General features: G+C 38.1%; 1 protein-coding gene and 3 pseudogenes across 1 annotated transcript; 3 read left to right on the forward strand and 1 right to left on the reverse strand.

Annotated features, from left to right (window-relative positions):
- Window positions 1-1,208: 1,208 nt before the first annotated feature.
- On the reverse strand, window positions 1,209-3,200 carry LOC114735379 (probable inactive receptor kinase At2g26730; annotated as a pseudogene).
- Window positions 3,201-4,972: 1,772 nt separating this feature from the next.
- On the forward strand, window positions 4,973-6,447 carry LOC114735388 (anthocyanidin 3-O-glucosyltransferase 2-like; annotated as a pseudogene).
- Window positions 5,593-16,864, forward strand: LOC114735396 (anthocyanidin 3-O-glucosyltransferase 2-like). Its single transcript, XM_028923083.1, has 2 exons — window positions 5,593-5,597; window positions 15,295-16,864. The coding sequence occupies exon 2, from the start codon at window positions 15,328-15,330 to the stop codon at window positions 16,771-16,773; it is 1,446 nt and encodes a 481-aa protein (XP_028778916.1). The 5' UTR covers window positions 5,593-5,597; window positions 15,295-15,327; the 3' UTR covers window positions 16,774-16,864.
- LOC114735398 (anthocyanidin 3-O-glucosyltransferase 2-like) lies at window positions 11,132-12,902 on the forward strand (annotated as a pseudogene).
- Window positions 16,865-17,825: the final 961 nt, after the last annotated feature.

The raw sequence follows: 17,825 nt of genomic DNA on the forward strand, positions 1-17,825 counted from the left end.
ATTGTCTCTTTCAATATCTTCATTCTCACGTGGTGCTATTCTTTCTCCATTGTTATCATTTTTTACAGTTGCAGCTTTGATCCAGTCCATGGCGGAGAGATGTTGCAGCAGGAATATGTTCGGTTTTTGAAGTCTGAAAGGGCAACGTGAACTATTAATTGTTCAACATTTCAATCATCACTTCATAAGTCACAAAAATTAGAAGAACAAAGTTATTAGGTACAATTAGGGGTACTGGTTAAGTTTCAACCTGCAAATACGTCGGCTTGTTGAAATCAAATCCTAATCCTAACTATCATGATTTCACCTACAAACACTATATTGTACCTTAGAATAAGGTTTTCTTATGAGTCGTCGTGCAGCCGCAACTTATTATTTTCGTGTAAATATGAAGTGTACATCTTATGCAAGAGAACAAGTCTTTGTATATGATGGCTTCCCACATTGAATGATCTTGAGGATTTTTCTTCTTCTGCTGTTTATAGCGCATATTTTGGGGGAGAATGTGAATATAATTAAAGGCAAAAGCACTTTAAAAAATACTTTCACGTGTCTGACATATTTATCTTAAAGTCCATAAAATCACTCTCAAAAAACTAATCCAAACACCCCCTAAAAAGAAAAAAAGAGATCAATTAATGGTTGAATATCCGTTGCTAATGTAACCACCTTACTGGAAATTTTCAATGCAGCATCCGAACAAATTGTAGTTTTTTAAAGCTTAGCTTTACTCTTCGTGGTTTTGATTTGAACTACTGATCATGGTCATTGGTCATGATGATAATATGCACTGGGAAAAGAATTGATTATTCCCCAGGCCTTATCTTTTCCCATCATGCATCATCAAAATCTTGTGTGTGTGTGGTGTGTGTCTGGCACTTAAAACTATGACATTTCTAATATTTGTAACAACTTTTAAATATAATTACTTTTAAATTGTTAGAAAACTAACTAATTTTGTATAGTTTGAAATTGTAATACATCATCAAAAACTGGCACAGCAAAAACAATTTAATATCAAAGAGAACCAAAAAACCTCAAAACTATTTCTTCACGTCTCTAGTTATTGATGAAACCATGCAAATATTCTACACACATTATTGGAGGAAAAATTGTTATCACGAGATAGAATGAAATTCCACTTAATAGAAAACTCTGCACTCGCCAAATTTATACGACTCAGTATTAAGCACAAGGCTCAAGCAAAATCAGACTTCATAGATCAAAGATTTCTCTTCTTCGTCTTTGATAGTGTTAACCATGAGAGCCACCTGATTCATACTTGGCCTGGCTTCTGGGGAACGATGAACACATTTGATAGCCACTCGAAGCAGATTCACCAATCTCTCTTCACTCGCATACTCTGATATCAGTTCCTTGTCAAACACCTCACCAGTCCATTCTTCCCTCACAACAGATTGGACCCACTCCGCCAAGTCAATGCCATCGTTCTTCACTAACTTCCCTGTGAGTAGCTCAAGAAGAATCACCCCAAAATCCATACACATCTGCCTTCAACGCATTTGGTAGCCCAGAACCAGAAGGACGAGGGCTTGCAGAAGATAAGCTCAGTTCATCGTCCATGCTCATCACACCATACTCGCTTATGCGTGCTTCCATGTTATGGCTCAGCAAAATGTTGGAGGATTTCAAGTTTCCATGTGCAATACCTTTCTCCCCAACCTCTTGATGCATGAAGGCTAATCCCTCTGCTATCATAGCTGCAATTCCTAGCCTGCTGGTCCAATCAAATCCCTTTGACTCGCCTGAAACGCATGTATAGTATTACGAAGATCATGCGTAAATCTATGGGGATGAAATTAAAAGTTGAATAGGAGACAAATAGAAGATATTTACCATGAAGAAGCTGGAATAAGCTTCCATTTTCCTGGAATTCGTAGACCAGAAGCTTCTCTTGATTGGAACAATAGAAAGCAAGTGGTGAGAGCACATAAGGGTGCTTCACTTGGCCTAGAGTTTCCATTTTTAGCTTGAAGTCATGGCTGGAAGTAGCTGAGTCCTTGATCCTTTTCACAACCACTGTCTTCCTGTTGTCCAGCATCACACCTTATAAGACTACCATACTTACCTCTGCCAAGCAATTCTGCAGGGGCTCTCAGCAAGTCCTCAAGTCTCAATTCACTTACCACTGGTTGTGTAAGAAGTATAAGTGACTGTGAAACCGTCCCCCCTTCAGAGTTGACTGAAAACTCGGATCTGCTTATTACTGATTTTTGTCCGCTTGAAGCATTGCCAGGTTTGTCGAACACATCATGATCACTACTTGATGCGACCTTATTTGATGCTTCAGCCTTCTGTTTTTTCTTCCTTGTACATAGTTTATAAAGTATGAAAAGGATAATTACCAAACCCAATGCAGCATATCCTGAATACATCAGGATTTGATCTTTAGAAGGACCCTTTGATTCATTTGATCCATTCATTTCATTTGATCCATTTGGTTCTACAGATATTTCATTAAGAGTGTGAATGGCACAGTTCTTCTGCAATGGTTGCCCACAGAGTTCAGGGTTACCCAAAAAGCTATCTTCAGAGATTCGGCCATGCACATCTGGGATTCGGCCACTAAAATTGTTAAATGAAACATTAAACTTATAAAGGTTGGAGAAATCAAACCCGGGTATCGCCCCAATGAGGTTATTGTTCTGGGCGAGAAACACATTCAGCCCTGAGATTCTGGACAAGCCTGGCAAGTGACCAGAAAACTTATTGTTCGAAATGTCAAGCCTTTTCAGATTATTTAACACGGCAAGCGAAGGAGGAAGTTCCCCAGAAAGTTGATTTCCCCCTAAATACAAGCGAGTTATCTGTTTGCAGTTTCCAATCTCATCTGCTATTCCTCCTCTGACGTTGTTTCCACCAAGACTCAGAATTATCAAAGAATCAGCTAGAGGTTGACTATTGCAGAGAATAGCAGCATCAAGAGTTCCAGATAAATTCAACCTGTCTAGAAATAGCCTTCTTACTGATACATTACGAGAATCGCAGGCTACGCCTTGCCAGAGGTCCGTACAAGGATCAGAGTCTCCCTCCAATTCATAGTAGAAAAAACTCTGCTGGCCAGAGAGTTTGGCAAGGAAGCTTATCATTGAGCTCTTGACCTCCTCCTCCACACAATGTGTCACTTTAATGTGGAAAATACAAAAAAGGAGGACTAACCACATGCGAATTCCTTCCATTGCGGCCGAAACTGATAATATGAGGACGAGATTTGATCCCAAGTCTTGAGCTTTGAAGTAAGAGATGGTGTTTGAAGGCAAGGACGAGAGAAAGTTATTGTTGCCGGAACTAGAATGAGTCAGATTGGCTAATTCCACAATGAGAACCTTTGTAATGTAGCAGAGAACGAGGATCCCTTGTTGATGGATGATATAATATTGGAAAATATGAGCCGGCAGGTATACATACAGTTAAAGCAGATATGTCATTTCCTTTACATCAGCTCCAATCATATGGCATTATATGCCTTGCTCATCATCAACGTGTTAGTCAAACTACTTGTATTATAGACATGTGTGATGTTTCAATTGTTTGTTAGAATAGGTATAGATGTAACTTTATTCTTATTGTTAAGTTTCTCATAGTGATTGTTTGATCACACATCAAATTTAAATATAGAGTGAGTGATATGTTATGGTCATTTTTGGATTGAATTGCTTAGTGCTGATTTTGCCGGAAACATTCATTTTATAGTCAACGTTGTGTTAGACTTCCTCAATTTTTATTTTTATTGCCACAGTTTAATTTTTGCTTGTTAACTTGTAAAGTCTAATTATACATATGTTGTGAATCCCGATAATTCATCATATATAATTGCTTTTTTAGTGCACGAAAATGTAATGCGAGACAATTTATTAAGGGGTTTTCAAACACTATTTTATACAAGAGAATTATCAAGAGGTTCAAGAAAGAAATTTAATTATCAAAAAGTCTTAATGACAAATGAGCAACATAAGTCTGTTATCTTTTCTGTTCTGAAACTTGTCATTACTTATTCTTCAGTTGTCAATAGAGATAATTAAATCCCTCTTTTAGGACCTGATTATAATTCCCCCTTCTATATATAAGCCAGGTGACAATCCACCGTAAACTTGCTGTAAATGAAGCCTCAAGTAACAACTAATTAATACTTAAATAGCATTTTTTAATATAATATAAAGGTAATTTAACTAAAATTTTTTAACACGTTTATTTTTATTAAATATTTGTAAAATACGCACTAGTTAAAAAATGCATTTATGGATTACATAATCCTTCTTTATCGTATTAAGAATAAAATTTAGGGAACTTAATTATAAACAACGCGTATTATTAGACTGAGTCACTAACACACGTTAAACTTTGAACGACCTGGCCTCCCTAAAAAATATTATTGATATTTTGGAAATTATATTTTATGGTTTAAATTTATTAAAATATTCCAGACGAAAGAACTTGTACAAAATTTAGAAAATTATACGAAATTTAAAATGGATACATAACAATTTTAAATTATCAGCAGATGACACTATTTTTTTTTGAAAAAAATTTTAACACACAAATATTGCAACATAATATTTAATCTATTTCCTTTTATATATTCGATTGATGGCATTTAATTTTAAAATTTCATCTAAATAATAATACCTGCAGGAACGGGACAATATTTTTTTTTTTTGACCGACATAATTATTCTTATTATTCCTTCCTTATTGTCCTCCTCGTTTTGAAAAGCCGCGTAACAGTATCTTCAACTTTACCAATAGCAGCAAACCCGTGTGTCCCTTTGCTTCTCCTCTCTCAGATCTGGAGAGCCGTGTTTCCTTTCACTTCCTATTTCATAGCCCCAGCCTTGGGCAGCACGGTGATGAGCTTTCTAGAATCCTGCGCCTGGATTTCTCCTTTTAGGGATCTCCTTCTTCACTTCACAGATTCCTCGTTATTCAGTTCAATACAGCGTAAATTAACCACCATGACGAAATCACGGCTAGTCTTCATTCCTGCCCCTTATTGGGTCACGTTGTGTCCACCGTGGAATTCGCCAAGCTTCTCATTAACCATGACGATCGCTTTTCCGTCACCGTCTTCGTCATCAAGGCACCGAGCGCCGCCGACGTCGATGCTTACATCGACTCTCTCACTTCCTCTCCTAGCTTCCCCAACGCCTTCACCTCCTACACACCTCCCAGTTAACGAACCTCAGTCTGCTCAGCACCCACACCAGCTCATCCCAAACAGCATCCCCCTGGTCAAACAGGCTGCGTCCGACCTCATTCAAGAGTCCCACTCCAACCCGGACTCGCCCCGACTCGCCGCCTTCGTCGTCGACATGTTCTGCACCGCCATGATTGACGTTGCCAACGACCTGGGCGTTCCCGCCGTCGTCTTCTATACCTCCGGCGCTGCATTTCTTGGTCTGATGCTTCATCTTCACCCCCTCAGGGAACAGGGTGTTCTCGACACGACGGCGCCTAACTTCAAGAATTCCGGCACGGAGCTGAACATCCCGAGTTTTGCGAACCCGGTGCCCGCAAACGTCTTGCCCACAATCCTGCTGGAGAAGGAGTGGGAGGGATTTGTGGACGACTACATCAAGGGTCTTCGGAAAGCGAAGGGTATTATAGTAAATACGTTCGAGGAGCTTGAATTGCAGGCGGTTCACTACCTCTCGAAAGGAGATACCAGGATTTATCCTGTGGGGCCCATCTTAAGTGCTAGGAATGATGAACAGCAAGGATCCGATATCATGGAGTGGCTTGACCATCAACCTGAGTCATCGGTTCTGTTCCTGTGCTTCGGTAGCAGGGGTTATCTCGGTGGGATCAGGTGAGGGAAGTAGCACGAGCTCTCGAGAACAGCGGGTCCGCTTCTTGTGGTCCCTGCGAAAGCCTCCCCAGAGGGTTCAACACATTACCGATTACTCTGACCCATCAGAGGTGTTTGCCGGAGGGATTCCTAGATCGGACGGCGTGTATCGGAAAGGTGATCGGGTGGGCCCCTCAGGCACGAGTGCTGGGCCACAAGGCAGTGGGAGGATTTGTGTCCCACTGTGGGTGGAACTCTATTCTGGAAAGTGTATATTTTGGAGTGCCTGTGGCCACGTGGCCGCTGTCCGCAGAGCAACAACCTAATGCATTCGAACTGGTGCGGGAGTTGAAGATGGCGGTGGAGATATCATTGGACTATAGGTTGGATGTGAAGAAGAACCGCGTCGGGAGTGATAAGCGGGGAGAGGATAGAGAAAGGGATCAGGGAAGTGATGGAGAGAGGGAGTGAGGTGAGGAAGAAGGTGAAGGAGATGAGTGAGTTGAGTCGGAAGGCCCTAATGGAAGGTGGGTCCTCCTACTCTCACTTGGGCCGTTTCGTTGATGATATATTGAATGATAGGTTGTGAAGCTATCCAGATTGACGGAGACCCCGTCATATAACGACGTCGTTCCCTTGGATGATTTTGCGTCTCCCAGATCTTTACTTTTACGTAATGATTTTGTATTGGCAGAAACAAAAGAAGGTAACGGATTTGTTGCTTACGGGTATGGCGAGAGAGCTTATACATTCTTTCTATTTGTAATTTCATATTACTGGTGCCTTATTCTCTAATTAAAGCAAATATTTACTTCGTTAAGTGCAGCCACTAAAAATTGCTGTCAAATGTAAGTTCCTTTTTAATAAGAATGACAAAAAGGAATCAATGAAAACAAGACGGCGTTCAAGAATTAGGGAAAAAAGAAATAAGAAAAAATGTAGAGTTACAGTTGATCCGCCTTTACGTCAGCTCCAATCATATGGCGTTAGATGCCTTGCTCATCACCATCAAGTTAGTCAAATAACTTCAGTTATCGACATGTGTGCCATTCCAATTGTTTGATAGAATAGGTGGAGATGTTACTTTCTGTATTCACATCGTTAAGTTTTTCGTACAGTTGTTTGATCATGCTCACATGTGAAATTTAAATAAATACTCATCCAGTCCTTAATATAGGACCTAATTGTTGAGTTGGTTTTGGTCCTAAATATAAGACCCATTTCTCATATTTATCAATTTTCTCTACATTACCCCTATAAATACTCTTTCAACCATAATCAAGTAAAAGAAGAAGAGAAGGTATTAAGAAAGATGATTATGGTATTTTAGGAAAAATGTGTTACATTTCTTATAACTAACTAATTTACCTAACTTTCTTAATCTAATCAAAATAGTTAAATGGGTCTTATATTAAGGACTGGAGGAGTAACATGTTATGGTTCCTTTTGGATTGAATTACTTAGTGATCAAGATATAATTAACTAATTTAAAAAATAAAAAGTTATTAAATTATTTAGTTATAGCATATGTTACTTATTTTTGTAAAATACTTATATAAATCATTAGATTATATATCAATTTATAAGTATGATAAATTTGTTTAAAAATAATAAATATATATAGTTTAAAGTGATTTATTAAATTTTTTAATTTTTTAAATTAGCCATATGAGTCCTAAATTAAACACGAGATAGTACTAATTTTGCATAGTTAACTTCGTGTTAGACTTCCTCAATTTTTATTTTTGTTATCAAAATTCAGCATATATAATTGCTTTTTTAGTGTACGAAAATTCAACGCATGTCAAATTTAATGGATTCTCAAACACGGTTCCATATATAGGCCAGTTCTTTTTATCCGGACTGTATATCAGCCAGTTGACAATCCACCGAAAACTAGTTGTAAATGAAGCCTCGATTAACAAGTGAAACATTTTTAATAGGTTAAATAAAGTATACATTTATTCTTTGTTATCTTTATACAAGATTTTAATTTAATTCTTTAACTTTAAAAAATATATTTTTAGTCCTGTAATTCTAAAATTATTAACAAAAAATAATAATATTGAGATCTTAGATGTTAATAATATATTTTTCAATGCTAGCATATTAAGTTTAATTTTCAAAATAATCAAAATTGTTACCAAAAATTATTGTTTAAATCTAATGATTTTATAGTTAAATGACTAAACTTATACTTTTAAAAATTAAAGGACAAAATTGTAATATTATGTAAAGTTAGATGACTAAATATACATACTTTAACCTTTTTAATACTTCTCTAGTTCTTAATGTCGAACCTAAATGTAGAGTTGATTCTGATTCTAAGTATAATACTTATTTCTAACAGTGATCAATTTTTTAAATCACCTATATCAATACTCTATCAGATATAATCACGTAAAAAAGAGAGGTGGGATGTTATATAACATGATTAGGATATTTTTTAAAAATGTCATATTTGTTATAATTAACTAACTTATCTAAGCTTATCAATCTAATCAAATTAATTAAATAGGTATTATATTAAAGACCGGAGAAGTATAATATATATGTAGATAATTTAAATAAAAGTTTTTAACGCATTCATTTTTATTAAATATTTGTAAAACACGCATGAGTTAAAAATGCATTTATGGATTATATAATCTTTTCATATTATATAAAGAATAAATTTGTATGTTAATAATACCTAGATTAACATTATAGATATGAATGGACTTCGTTTTTTTTTGAAATTAAATTAAAAAAGTCTATTTTACAAGTTCTAGAGCCGAGAATACGGGCCAACCCGTCACAACTCATGGGTTATGCAGTGCGGGCTAAAGTAGTGTGTATTTTGGCTAGCTAAAAATATACCAACCCTAACTTGTTGCTAGCCCGCCATTTTTTAAAAAACTCTCAATTTTTAAACCTTATTTTTTATTTAATTTTTTAAATTAATAATAGTGATCCAAAATTTTATAAACAATCACAAGTATAAATTGTGTTTAACTACATTTAAAATAGTCAATACACATATAAAACAATACATTATAAATATTTTACATAATTACCATTCAACATTAATCCATCAAGTAATAAATTCTACAATCTTTTCATACAAGCACAGTATTTGATATAAAAAATTATCTCTTGATAAATTAGAAGTGCATCTATCTAATTTTTCTCAAAGTTCATTGACCATGTTTTTCTAAAACACTTTTTTTGTAATAAATATTGTCTTATATTTTATTATAGTTGTTGAAGTTTTATTATAGATATAGTATGTTATATTTTTTTTAATATTTTTGGTTTAGATATGCAACATGAAAAATGAAATGTAAATGAGAAAATAAAATTTTCAAATATAATAACATATTATTTGTGTGGAAAAAAAAAGTGGTTGGTTAGGAGGACCCGCAGACTAACCTATCACCCCGCAGGCTAACCTGCCACCGCCCACTGGTTATGCAGTGCCAGCTGGAATAACATACACCTTGGCGGGCTAGCAAATCGCCAACACTAACCTGCTTCTTTGTGGCAGACTAGCCCCTAGGCCCCAACCCATATTCTCGGTTCTGTTTTACATGTGTGTCTTTGGCAAAACTCAATATGTGCCTAACAGATATTCGCGATGAACTGCTTCAAAATTTCTAAATTATTGTTTCTTAAATAGTCAAGATTAAATATTACCTTCCATTCTAATTATAAGAGCTAGTTGACTAATTAATTTGAGGAGATTAAAGAAATAAGTTAAGTTAGTTATTTGTAATAAAAAGATAGTATTTCTTAAAATGTCCTTACTACTCAAATGTATTGGTTAGAATTACTATTATTAGAAAGACTACCTTAAAAAACAAAAAAATATGAGAAAAAAGTAGATTGGGGTTTATATTTATGATCAAAATAAAAGTTAAATGAGATCTTACTATATATTTTGCTATATTTTGTCAAGGTTTGACTTTTATCCCAGCGGATCTAATATCTGAAACTTGCGTAGGAGCCAATCATATATTCTTTTAGGGTTAAAAGAATAAGACAATGTAAATAAACACATAGGACCAATATGACTATATATGTTGGAATGTTACCTGTATATTGCAAAGTCCTGTGTGGACTTGATTAAAACAAAAACAAATTATTATTTTTTTTGGTCGATTCAGGAGCGATATCATGGACTGAAATGGGTGTTTGAATATGGGAAGGTTTCTAAGATTTTTATTCTTCCAAAGAAGATTGAGATGTTGGAAATGAACGTGCCTTTCTTCCCAGAATCTGAGAAGACGATCTTATAAAACTCAGTTAGATTGATAACAGGAATTGAATAACAACAGTGCAAACAAAGGAAGCAGGGAAAATAAAATTGATAACAGGAAATACACAGACTCTGAGCTTACAACTTTTAACTTCCCATGTGCACTGTGGAATTCGGGATGCTCATTATATTTTGGGCTGTGTGTCGAGAGGGTCATTGAACTCGAAAATGGAGGTTTCATTTAACTCCCAGGGACATAATGCAATATTAAACAGCGCAGAGGGTATAACACTGAGTAACCACACACGTTAAACTTTTTTTTTTTGGGTAAGTCAACAGTCAACACACGTTAAACTTTGACCTACCTGCTCTTCAGGAAGGACACATATTTTTCAGAAAAAATAGTATTAATATTTTTGAAAAAGGGAATAAGTATTAAAATATCCAGATGAAGACACTTGTATAGAATTTTAGAAAACCATACGGTCATTTAAAATGGACAAAGAAAAATTTAAGGTACCAGCAGATCACACTAAATTTCTTTTAAAATTTTACATGCAAATATTGTCGCGTAATATTTATTTTATACTATTTCTTCGGGTGTGTTTGGTATAAGAAAAATAAAGAGGAAAAAAATTTCAATGAGCTTGTTTCAAAAGCTTGGAGAAGTGAAGAGTAAAAAAAAAATTAATTAACAAATTTTAACCTTATTTTTTTAATTTTTAAAATAAACTTATTAAAAAAATGTCTGTCTTTTTTTTTTTTTCCTCATATCAAACCAAACGGATTCTTAATATTTGATTGATGTCATTTACTACTTGTTTACTTTTTCATCTAAAATAATACCTGCAGCAATTCTACTCGTACTGTTTGATTACGCTCCAACCCTATAAATTTTTTTTGACCCACATAATTATTATTCTAAATATGAGTGGACTTCCTCGATTTGAAAAGTGGCGTAATATATTCCTCACAGGCCTCTGAAATATCAGCAGCTTCCCTGCCGCATCTTCAATTTCACCAATCACCAGCAAAGCCGTGTGCCCCTTTGCTTCCCCCCCCCCCCCCCCTCAACAAAAAAAAGTTTGAAGAGCCGTATTTCGCTTCTCATTTCCTAGCCCCAGCCTCACGCTAAGGGCTCCAATCTAGTACGCTTCAGCCTTGAGCAGCACGGCAACGAGCTTTCTAGAATCCTTCGCCTAGATTGCTCTTTTTAAGTATCTCCTTCCCTTTTACAGATTCCTCGTTATTCAGTTCAGTATTACAGGCGTATATCCACCATGACGAAATCACGGCTGGTCTTCATTCCTGCTCCCGTATTGGTCACATTGTGTCCACTGTGGAGTTCGCCAAGCTTCTCATTAACCATGACGATCGATTTTCCGTCACCGTCTTCGTCATCAAGGCACCGAACGCAGCCGACGTCGATGCCTACATCGGCTCTCTCACTTCCTCTCCTACTTTCCCCAAAGGCCTTCACATCATTCACCTCCCAACTCACGAATCTCAGTCTGCTCAGAAGTTACCCCAACTCATCCAAAACAGCATCCCGCTGGTCAAGCAGGCTGCGTCCGACCTCATTCAAGAGTCCCACTCCAACCCGGACTCGCCCCGACTCGCCGCCTTCGTCGTCGACATGTTCTGCACAGCCATGATCGACGTCGCCGATGACTTGGGGGTTCCCGCCGTCGTCTTCTACACCTCCGGTGCTGCATTTCTTGGTCTGATTCTTCATCTTCACCCACTCAGGGAACAGGGTGTTCTCGACACGACGGCGCCTAACTTCAAGGATTCCGGCACTGAGCTGAACATCCCGAGTTTTGCGAACCCGGTGCCCGCTAACGTTTTGCCCACAATACTGCTGGAGAAGGAGTGGGAGGGATTTGTGGACGACTACGTCAAGGGTCTTCGGAAAGCGAAGGGTATTATAGTAAATACGTTCGAGGAGCTTGAATTGCAGGCGGTTCACTACCTCTCGAAAGGAGATACCAGGATATATCCTGTGGGGCCCATGTTGAGTGCGAAAGATGATGAAACGGGTCAACGAGGATCGGACGTCATTGAGTGGCTTGATGATCAACCCGAGTCATCGGTTTTGTTCCTGTGCTTCGGGAGCATGGGCTATTTCGGTGGGGATCAAGTGAGGGAAATCGCAAGTGCACTCGAGAACAGTGGGGTCCGCTTCTTGTGGTCCCTGCGAAAGCCTCCACCAGAGGGTTCAACAAGCATTACCGATTACTCAGACCCATCAGAGGTGTTGCCGGAGGGGTTCCTAGATCGGACGGACGGTATCGGGAAAGTGATAGGGTGGGCGCCGCAGGCGCAAGTGCTGGGCCACAACGCAGTGGGAGGATTTGTGTCTCACTGTGGGTGGAACTCTATCCTGGAAAGTGTATATTTTGGAGTGCCAATTGCCACGTGGCCACTGTACGCAGAGCAACAACCCAATGCGTTTCAACTGGCGCGAGAGTTGAAGATGGCGGTGGAGATATCATTGGATTATAGGATGGATCTCAGGAAAGGAAGCTCGTCGGGAGTGATAAATGGGAAGAGAATAGAGAAAGGCATAAAGGAAGTAATGGGGAAGGAGAGTGAGGTGAGGAAGAAGGTGAAGGAGATGAGTGAGTTGAGTCGGAAGGCACTGATGGAAGGTGGGTCCTCCTACTCTCACTTGGGTCGTTTCGTTGATGATATATTGAATGATAGGTTGTGAAGCCATCCACACTGTTTATTTATAAACAAGATTTTATCTTTAAAATTGAATGCATTGTACTGTTACGTAACCCGAGCGGTTTTACCCTGATGATTTTAGATGTCTATTCTCATCTTTATATCAATGAAAATAAAGAATTTTTCACTATTCTATGCATTTTTATCGAGAAAATTACCATGTAATTCTGAAAAAATTTAATTATAAAAAATTTCGATATAAAAAACGACAATAAGGTTGATATTGCTAACATTTTATTAAGATTCTTTTGAAAAAAAATATGCAGCTTGATGACCGGAACATAAAGTTAAAGAAATAATAATAATAAAAAAAGCAATAGTAGAAACAAAACTCACGCTGTCATGCCCACGACGGGAACAATAATAAAAACGAAGAAAGGAAATACGATGTTGATCTCTCCCACTAATTTACTCAAGACAACAACATTGCAATAATACTTCTCTTTTCCATGGTCCAAGTAGCATATTTTATGTATGGACGAGAGAATGGTGCGGAGGACTCACCCTGACAGCAACCACAACCTTACTTATGATAGATTCATTTCCAAGGTATGTGGCTTGCATGCTTTGGTTATTAGATCATGAAATAAAATAAGTATATTAATGTTTTTTTTTAATTTGCAGCTTATATACCGTGTCATAAAAATGAAAAACTTGTATTGATAGGTGCCGATTCCACCTTATCATGTGTTTCCACACTGTTGTAACATTATTAAAATTCATGATATCCAACTAAAATAATACCAAGTTACAACTTAATTTACATCTTTGTTTGTCTGTGTTTTTCTAGATAAAAAACAGAGCTAATAAATTAATGTGGTGACATCGTACTTGATTGCCCTTTCCAACCTTTGCCGGACATTTCTTGCCTTCGCCCTGTTCCCTGCCTTTGCAGTGCCTTTCTTGCCAGTGCCTTCGCCAAACCACTGTGTGTTTTTACTATTGGTGCATTTTTTAAACTCATTTATTTGTCTTTTTTTTTTTCTGGATAAGATCCATATATTCATGAACAACATTCATATCCTGTCCTGATTAATGTTTAAACATTATTAAAGAAAAAAGGATGAGCTCTTTTTTTCATTGCAGTATTTCATTTGCATTTTTCTTGGGTAGTCAATTGTAATTCAGCTTCCAGCCAAGTGGAAAACTCAGTTGAATAAAAGGGAACTGAGGTTTACAAAAGAAGGCAAATCTCCACCTCTTGGGCACAAAATCAACAGGATAGAAAATAGAATTGCCTTCAATAGAAGGATACCTATACTTTAACAAAAAATCAACAGACAGACACCCATGTTCAGTCTCCAACACTAGCACAGACGCATTCCATTACACAGCACAGAGAAACAGAGAGAACAAGGCATAGAGAAAAAAGAGAGAATGGGAAGCACGAGCAACAATGTGGAAATGGGTAAGGAGAGATTAACGGCTCAGATGGGTTATGGCTAATCAAAATCCGGCGACGTTTACGGGACTTCCCACAGTCCGTCAAGCTCGAGCACGTCAAGTTGGGTTATGGCTACTCATGCAACGTAGCCACCGTCCTCAAGCTACGTCAAGTTTATTCTCACACACAACAAATATATCAATAAAAATAAAGAAATTTCATTTCTCTATGCTTCGTTATCGAGAAAATCACCATGTAATTATAATTAGAAAGAAGTCTTATGACATAGGTTAGTGACAAATTTCATTACAAAAAACTGACAATAAGGTTGATATTGCTAACTTCTTATCAAAATTCTTTTAATGATTGCATCTTTTTTCTTTCTTTCTTTTTTTTCCCCCCAGAGAACTCACCGTTATTTTTCCAAGTTTGTGCTGTTTTAGCATTCACCTGTCACCTTCTGGCTTCAGCAGTTTGCTTCGCAATCTCTCTTTTCTCTCTCAATTGAAGTACAGATCCAGGTCTCTCTACCAACAGAATCCAACTTTTTAGCATTCGAGTGATTTTACTTGAATGCGATTGGCCTGCACCTCCACCTACCCGCTTATCCACTTAGACTTGGGGCAAGTCGGCAAGATGAGGAGTGAATTATGGAACGTCGTGGACATACATGTTGGAGCAAAAATAATAATGATTCATCAGCCAAAATTTTCATACAAAGCGAAAGCACCTCTATTATTGTTCAGCATTAGTACTATTCACATGATCAGGTGCAGTCACCCACCCGGCCCCTTGTCAATAAATGATCTTGTCGTCACCCAAACAGTAACAAATCACTTCTTGTAATTATTCCCACTATTTAAATGAACGTACATATATGCGCGCGCGCACATATATGAAAAGCTCCAGAGATAAGCTAACTAGTTAAGTTACTAACTTCATCAAAAACTAATTAACAGAATATTAACCACTTTCGGGTATAGTACGTATCAGTTAGTTACCATCTTTTACGCATCGTCCGTATATCTAAACACATTTGCCCACACAACTTAAACCTGAACACTTACTATATATGCCAAAGACAAGTGGCTTCGCACTCATGTAGCTCTGGTCGCAATATCACCATCACAACAAGCAGCAGACTGATTCAGTGTTCACTTCCACTCACCAGATGAACACCGACTCGCAACTAGTGCTCGTTCCCTCACCAGGCATGGGTCACCTAGTGCCCGCCGTCGAGTTCGCTAAGCTTCTCATCGACCGCCATCACCGCCTCACCATCACCCTCCTCATCATCACACAACCATCTGATCCCACCGTCGGAGCCTACACTCTCTCCCTCACTTCCTCATTGTCCTTCCCAAAACGTCTTCACTTTGTTCTCCTTCCTCCCCTCCCTGACCCTACCAACTCTCACTCTCTTCATCCATCTGCCGTTTTGGACTCTCGCATTCAAGACCAGAAACCCAATGTCAGAGATGCTGTGTCCAAACTCAAGTCGGATCCCTACTCGCCACGGCTCGCTGGGTTCATTGTGGACGTCTTCTGCACAGCCATGATTGATGTGGCCACCGAGTTCGGGGTTCCTACCATTGTGTTCTTCACCTCGGGCGCTGCTTTTCTAAGGTTCAAGCTTCATACTCACACGCTCTGGGAGCAAGAGAAGGTAGACACGACCGCGTTTGACTTGGTGGACTCGGGCTCTGAGTTTGCCATCCCGAGTTTCGTGAACCGTGTTCCTGTTAGTGTTTTCCCTGGGATTTCGTTGGACAGGCAGTGGAAGCTATTTTTCTTCAATCACACAAGCAGGATGAAGAAGGCAAAGGGCATCATAGTAAACACGTTCGAGGAGCTTGAATCCCATGCCGTCCGATCTTTCTCAAAGAGTGATTTCACCATTTATCCCGTCGGACCCATCTTAAGCGGCGGAGGGGACAAAAAGACAGTTCCAAAAGGATCAGACGTCATGCAGTGGCTTGATGATCAACCTCCTTCGTCTGTTCTATTCTTGTGCTTCGGAAGTAGGGGTTGTTTCGAGGAGGAAGATCAAGTGACAGAGATCGCACGCGCTCTTGAAACAAGTGGGGTCCCGTTCGTGTGGTCTTTACGGAAGCCCCCACCCAAGGGTTCCATGGAACCGCCAAGCGATTACTCTGAACTGGAACAACTATCACTATTTCCGGAGGGATTCCTAGAGAGGACATGTGAGAATGGAAGAGTGATAGGCTGGGCTCCACAGGCCCAAATTTTAGCTCACAGAGCAATAGGAGGGTTTGTGTCGCATTGCGGGTGGAATTCCATCCTGGAAAGTGTATATTACGGCGTGCCCATTGCGACGTGGCCGCTTGCTGCGGATCAACAATTAAACGCATTTCAACTTGTGCTTGAGTTGAAGCTGGGGGTGGAGATCTGCCTGGATTACAGGAGAGGATGGAGCAGTGTGGTAAGTGCAGAGAGAATAGAGAAAGGCATAAGGGAAGTGATGCAGAAGGAGAGTGAGGTGAGGAAGAAGGTGAAGCTGATGAGGGAGATGAGTAAGAGGGCTTTAATGGAGGGAGGATCTTCCTACTCTTGCTTGGGCCGTTTCATAGACGATGTGCTGAATAATAGGATTTGAAGCTGCACTGGGATTGATGAAGACCACCGCAAGACTGTTTCTGTGCTTATATTACGTGTAGCGAGGTCGTTTTCTCGCATATTGTGTTTGCTTCGTTACTTTCAATGTATAGCTTTATTTTAAAATTTAAAAATAATTGTCTGTGGGAGTATTAATGGTGAACGTCTCTACCTGAAATGAATATTTCACCACAAAACGGAATGAGCACATTGTTGATGGAATGTAAATAAGAGGAAATGGAGAGTGAGTACTGTGAGGTGAGGAAGAAGGTCAAGTCGCGACAAGCAATTAAGCATACTTCAGAAATAATGCTGCGGTGCTCTTCGTTTGCCAGACCCAAAATTTTTTTCAAATTCTTCCGTAGGAGACTTTTATAATCACCACATTACAACTCTTCTCACAAAACTTTAGCTTCCCATGTGCAATTATACAGAACGTGGAATTCGGGATGCTTGCCGTCAAAAAGGTTCATTATTTATTACTCTTCTTGTGCTTAATATAAGACTTATTTAACTAATTTGATTAGATTAAGAAAGTTAGATAAGTTAGTTAATTATAAAAATATGACATTTTTTTTCTAAAATACCATAATCATCTTTCTTAATATCCTCCCTCCTTTTTCTACTTGATTATGGTTGAAGGAATATCTATAGGGATAATTTAAAAAAAATTGATAAATATGAAAAATATATCTTATATTTAGGACCAAAATCAACTCAATAATTAGATCTTATATTAAGAATAAGAGAGCATTATTTGGGCTAAATGTCAAAAGGTTCATTGAAGTCGCAAGGCTTAGATGAATTTAAAATTTAATTTTAACGCAAAATTTAGGTTTCTTTTAACCATCGGGAACAAAGTTGTTATTCTACAGTGCACAGGAGAGCGTTACCCTGAGTTACTAACACATGTTAAACTTTGACCTATCTGGTCGTTGAGGTTTATTTCTGGAGAAAATGAAAAAAAAAATAATTTATATCAATGTAACAAATGATTACAAAATTTAAAAGAATAATGAATCGTAAAATTAAATTATGAATGATATTTTTTTA

This window comes from Neltuma alba, unplaced genomic scaffold, assembly GCF_004799145.2.
Source record: "Neltuma alba isolate B1F8T4 unplaced genomic scaffold, ASM479914v2 tig00013206_pilon, whole genome shotgun sequence".
Taxonomy (NCBI): Eukaryota; Viridiplantae; Streptophyta; class Magnoliopsida; order Fabales; family Fabaceae; genus Neltuma; species Neltuma alba.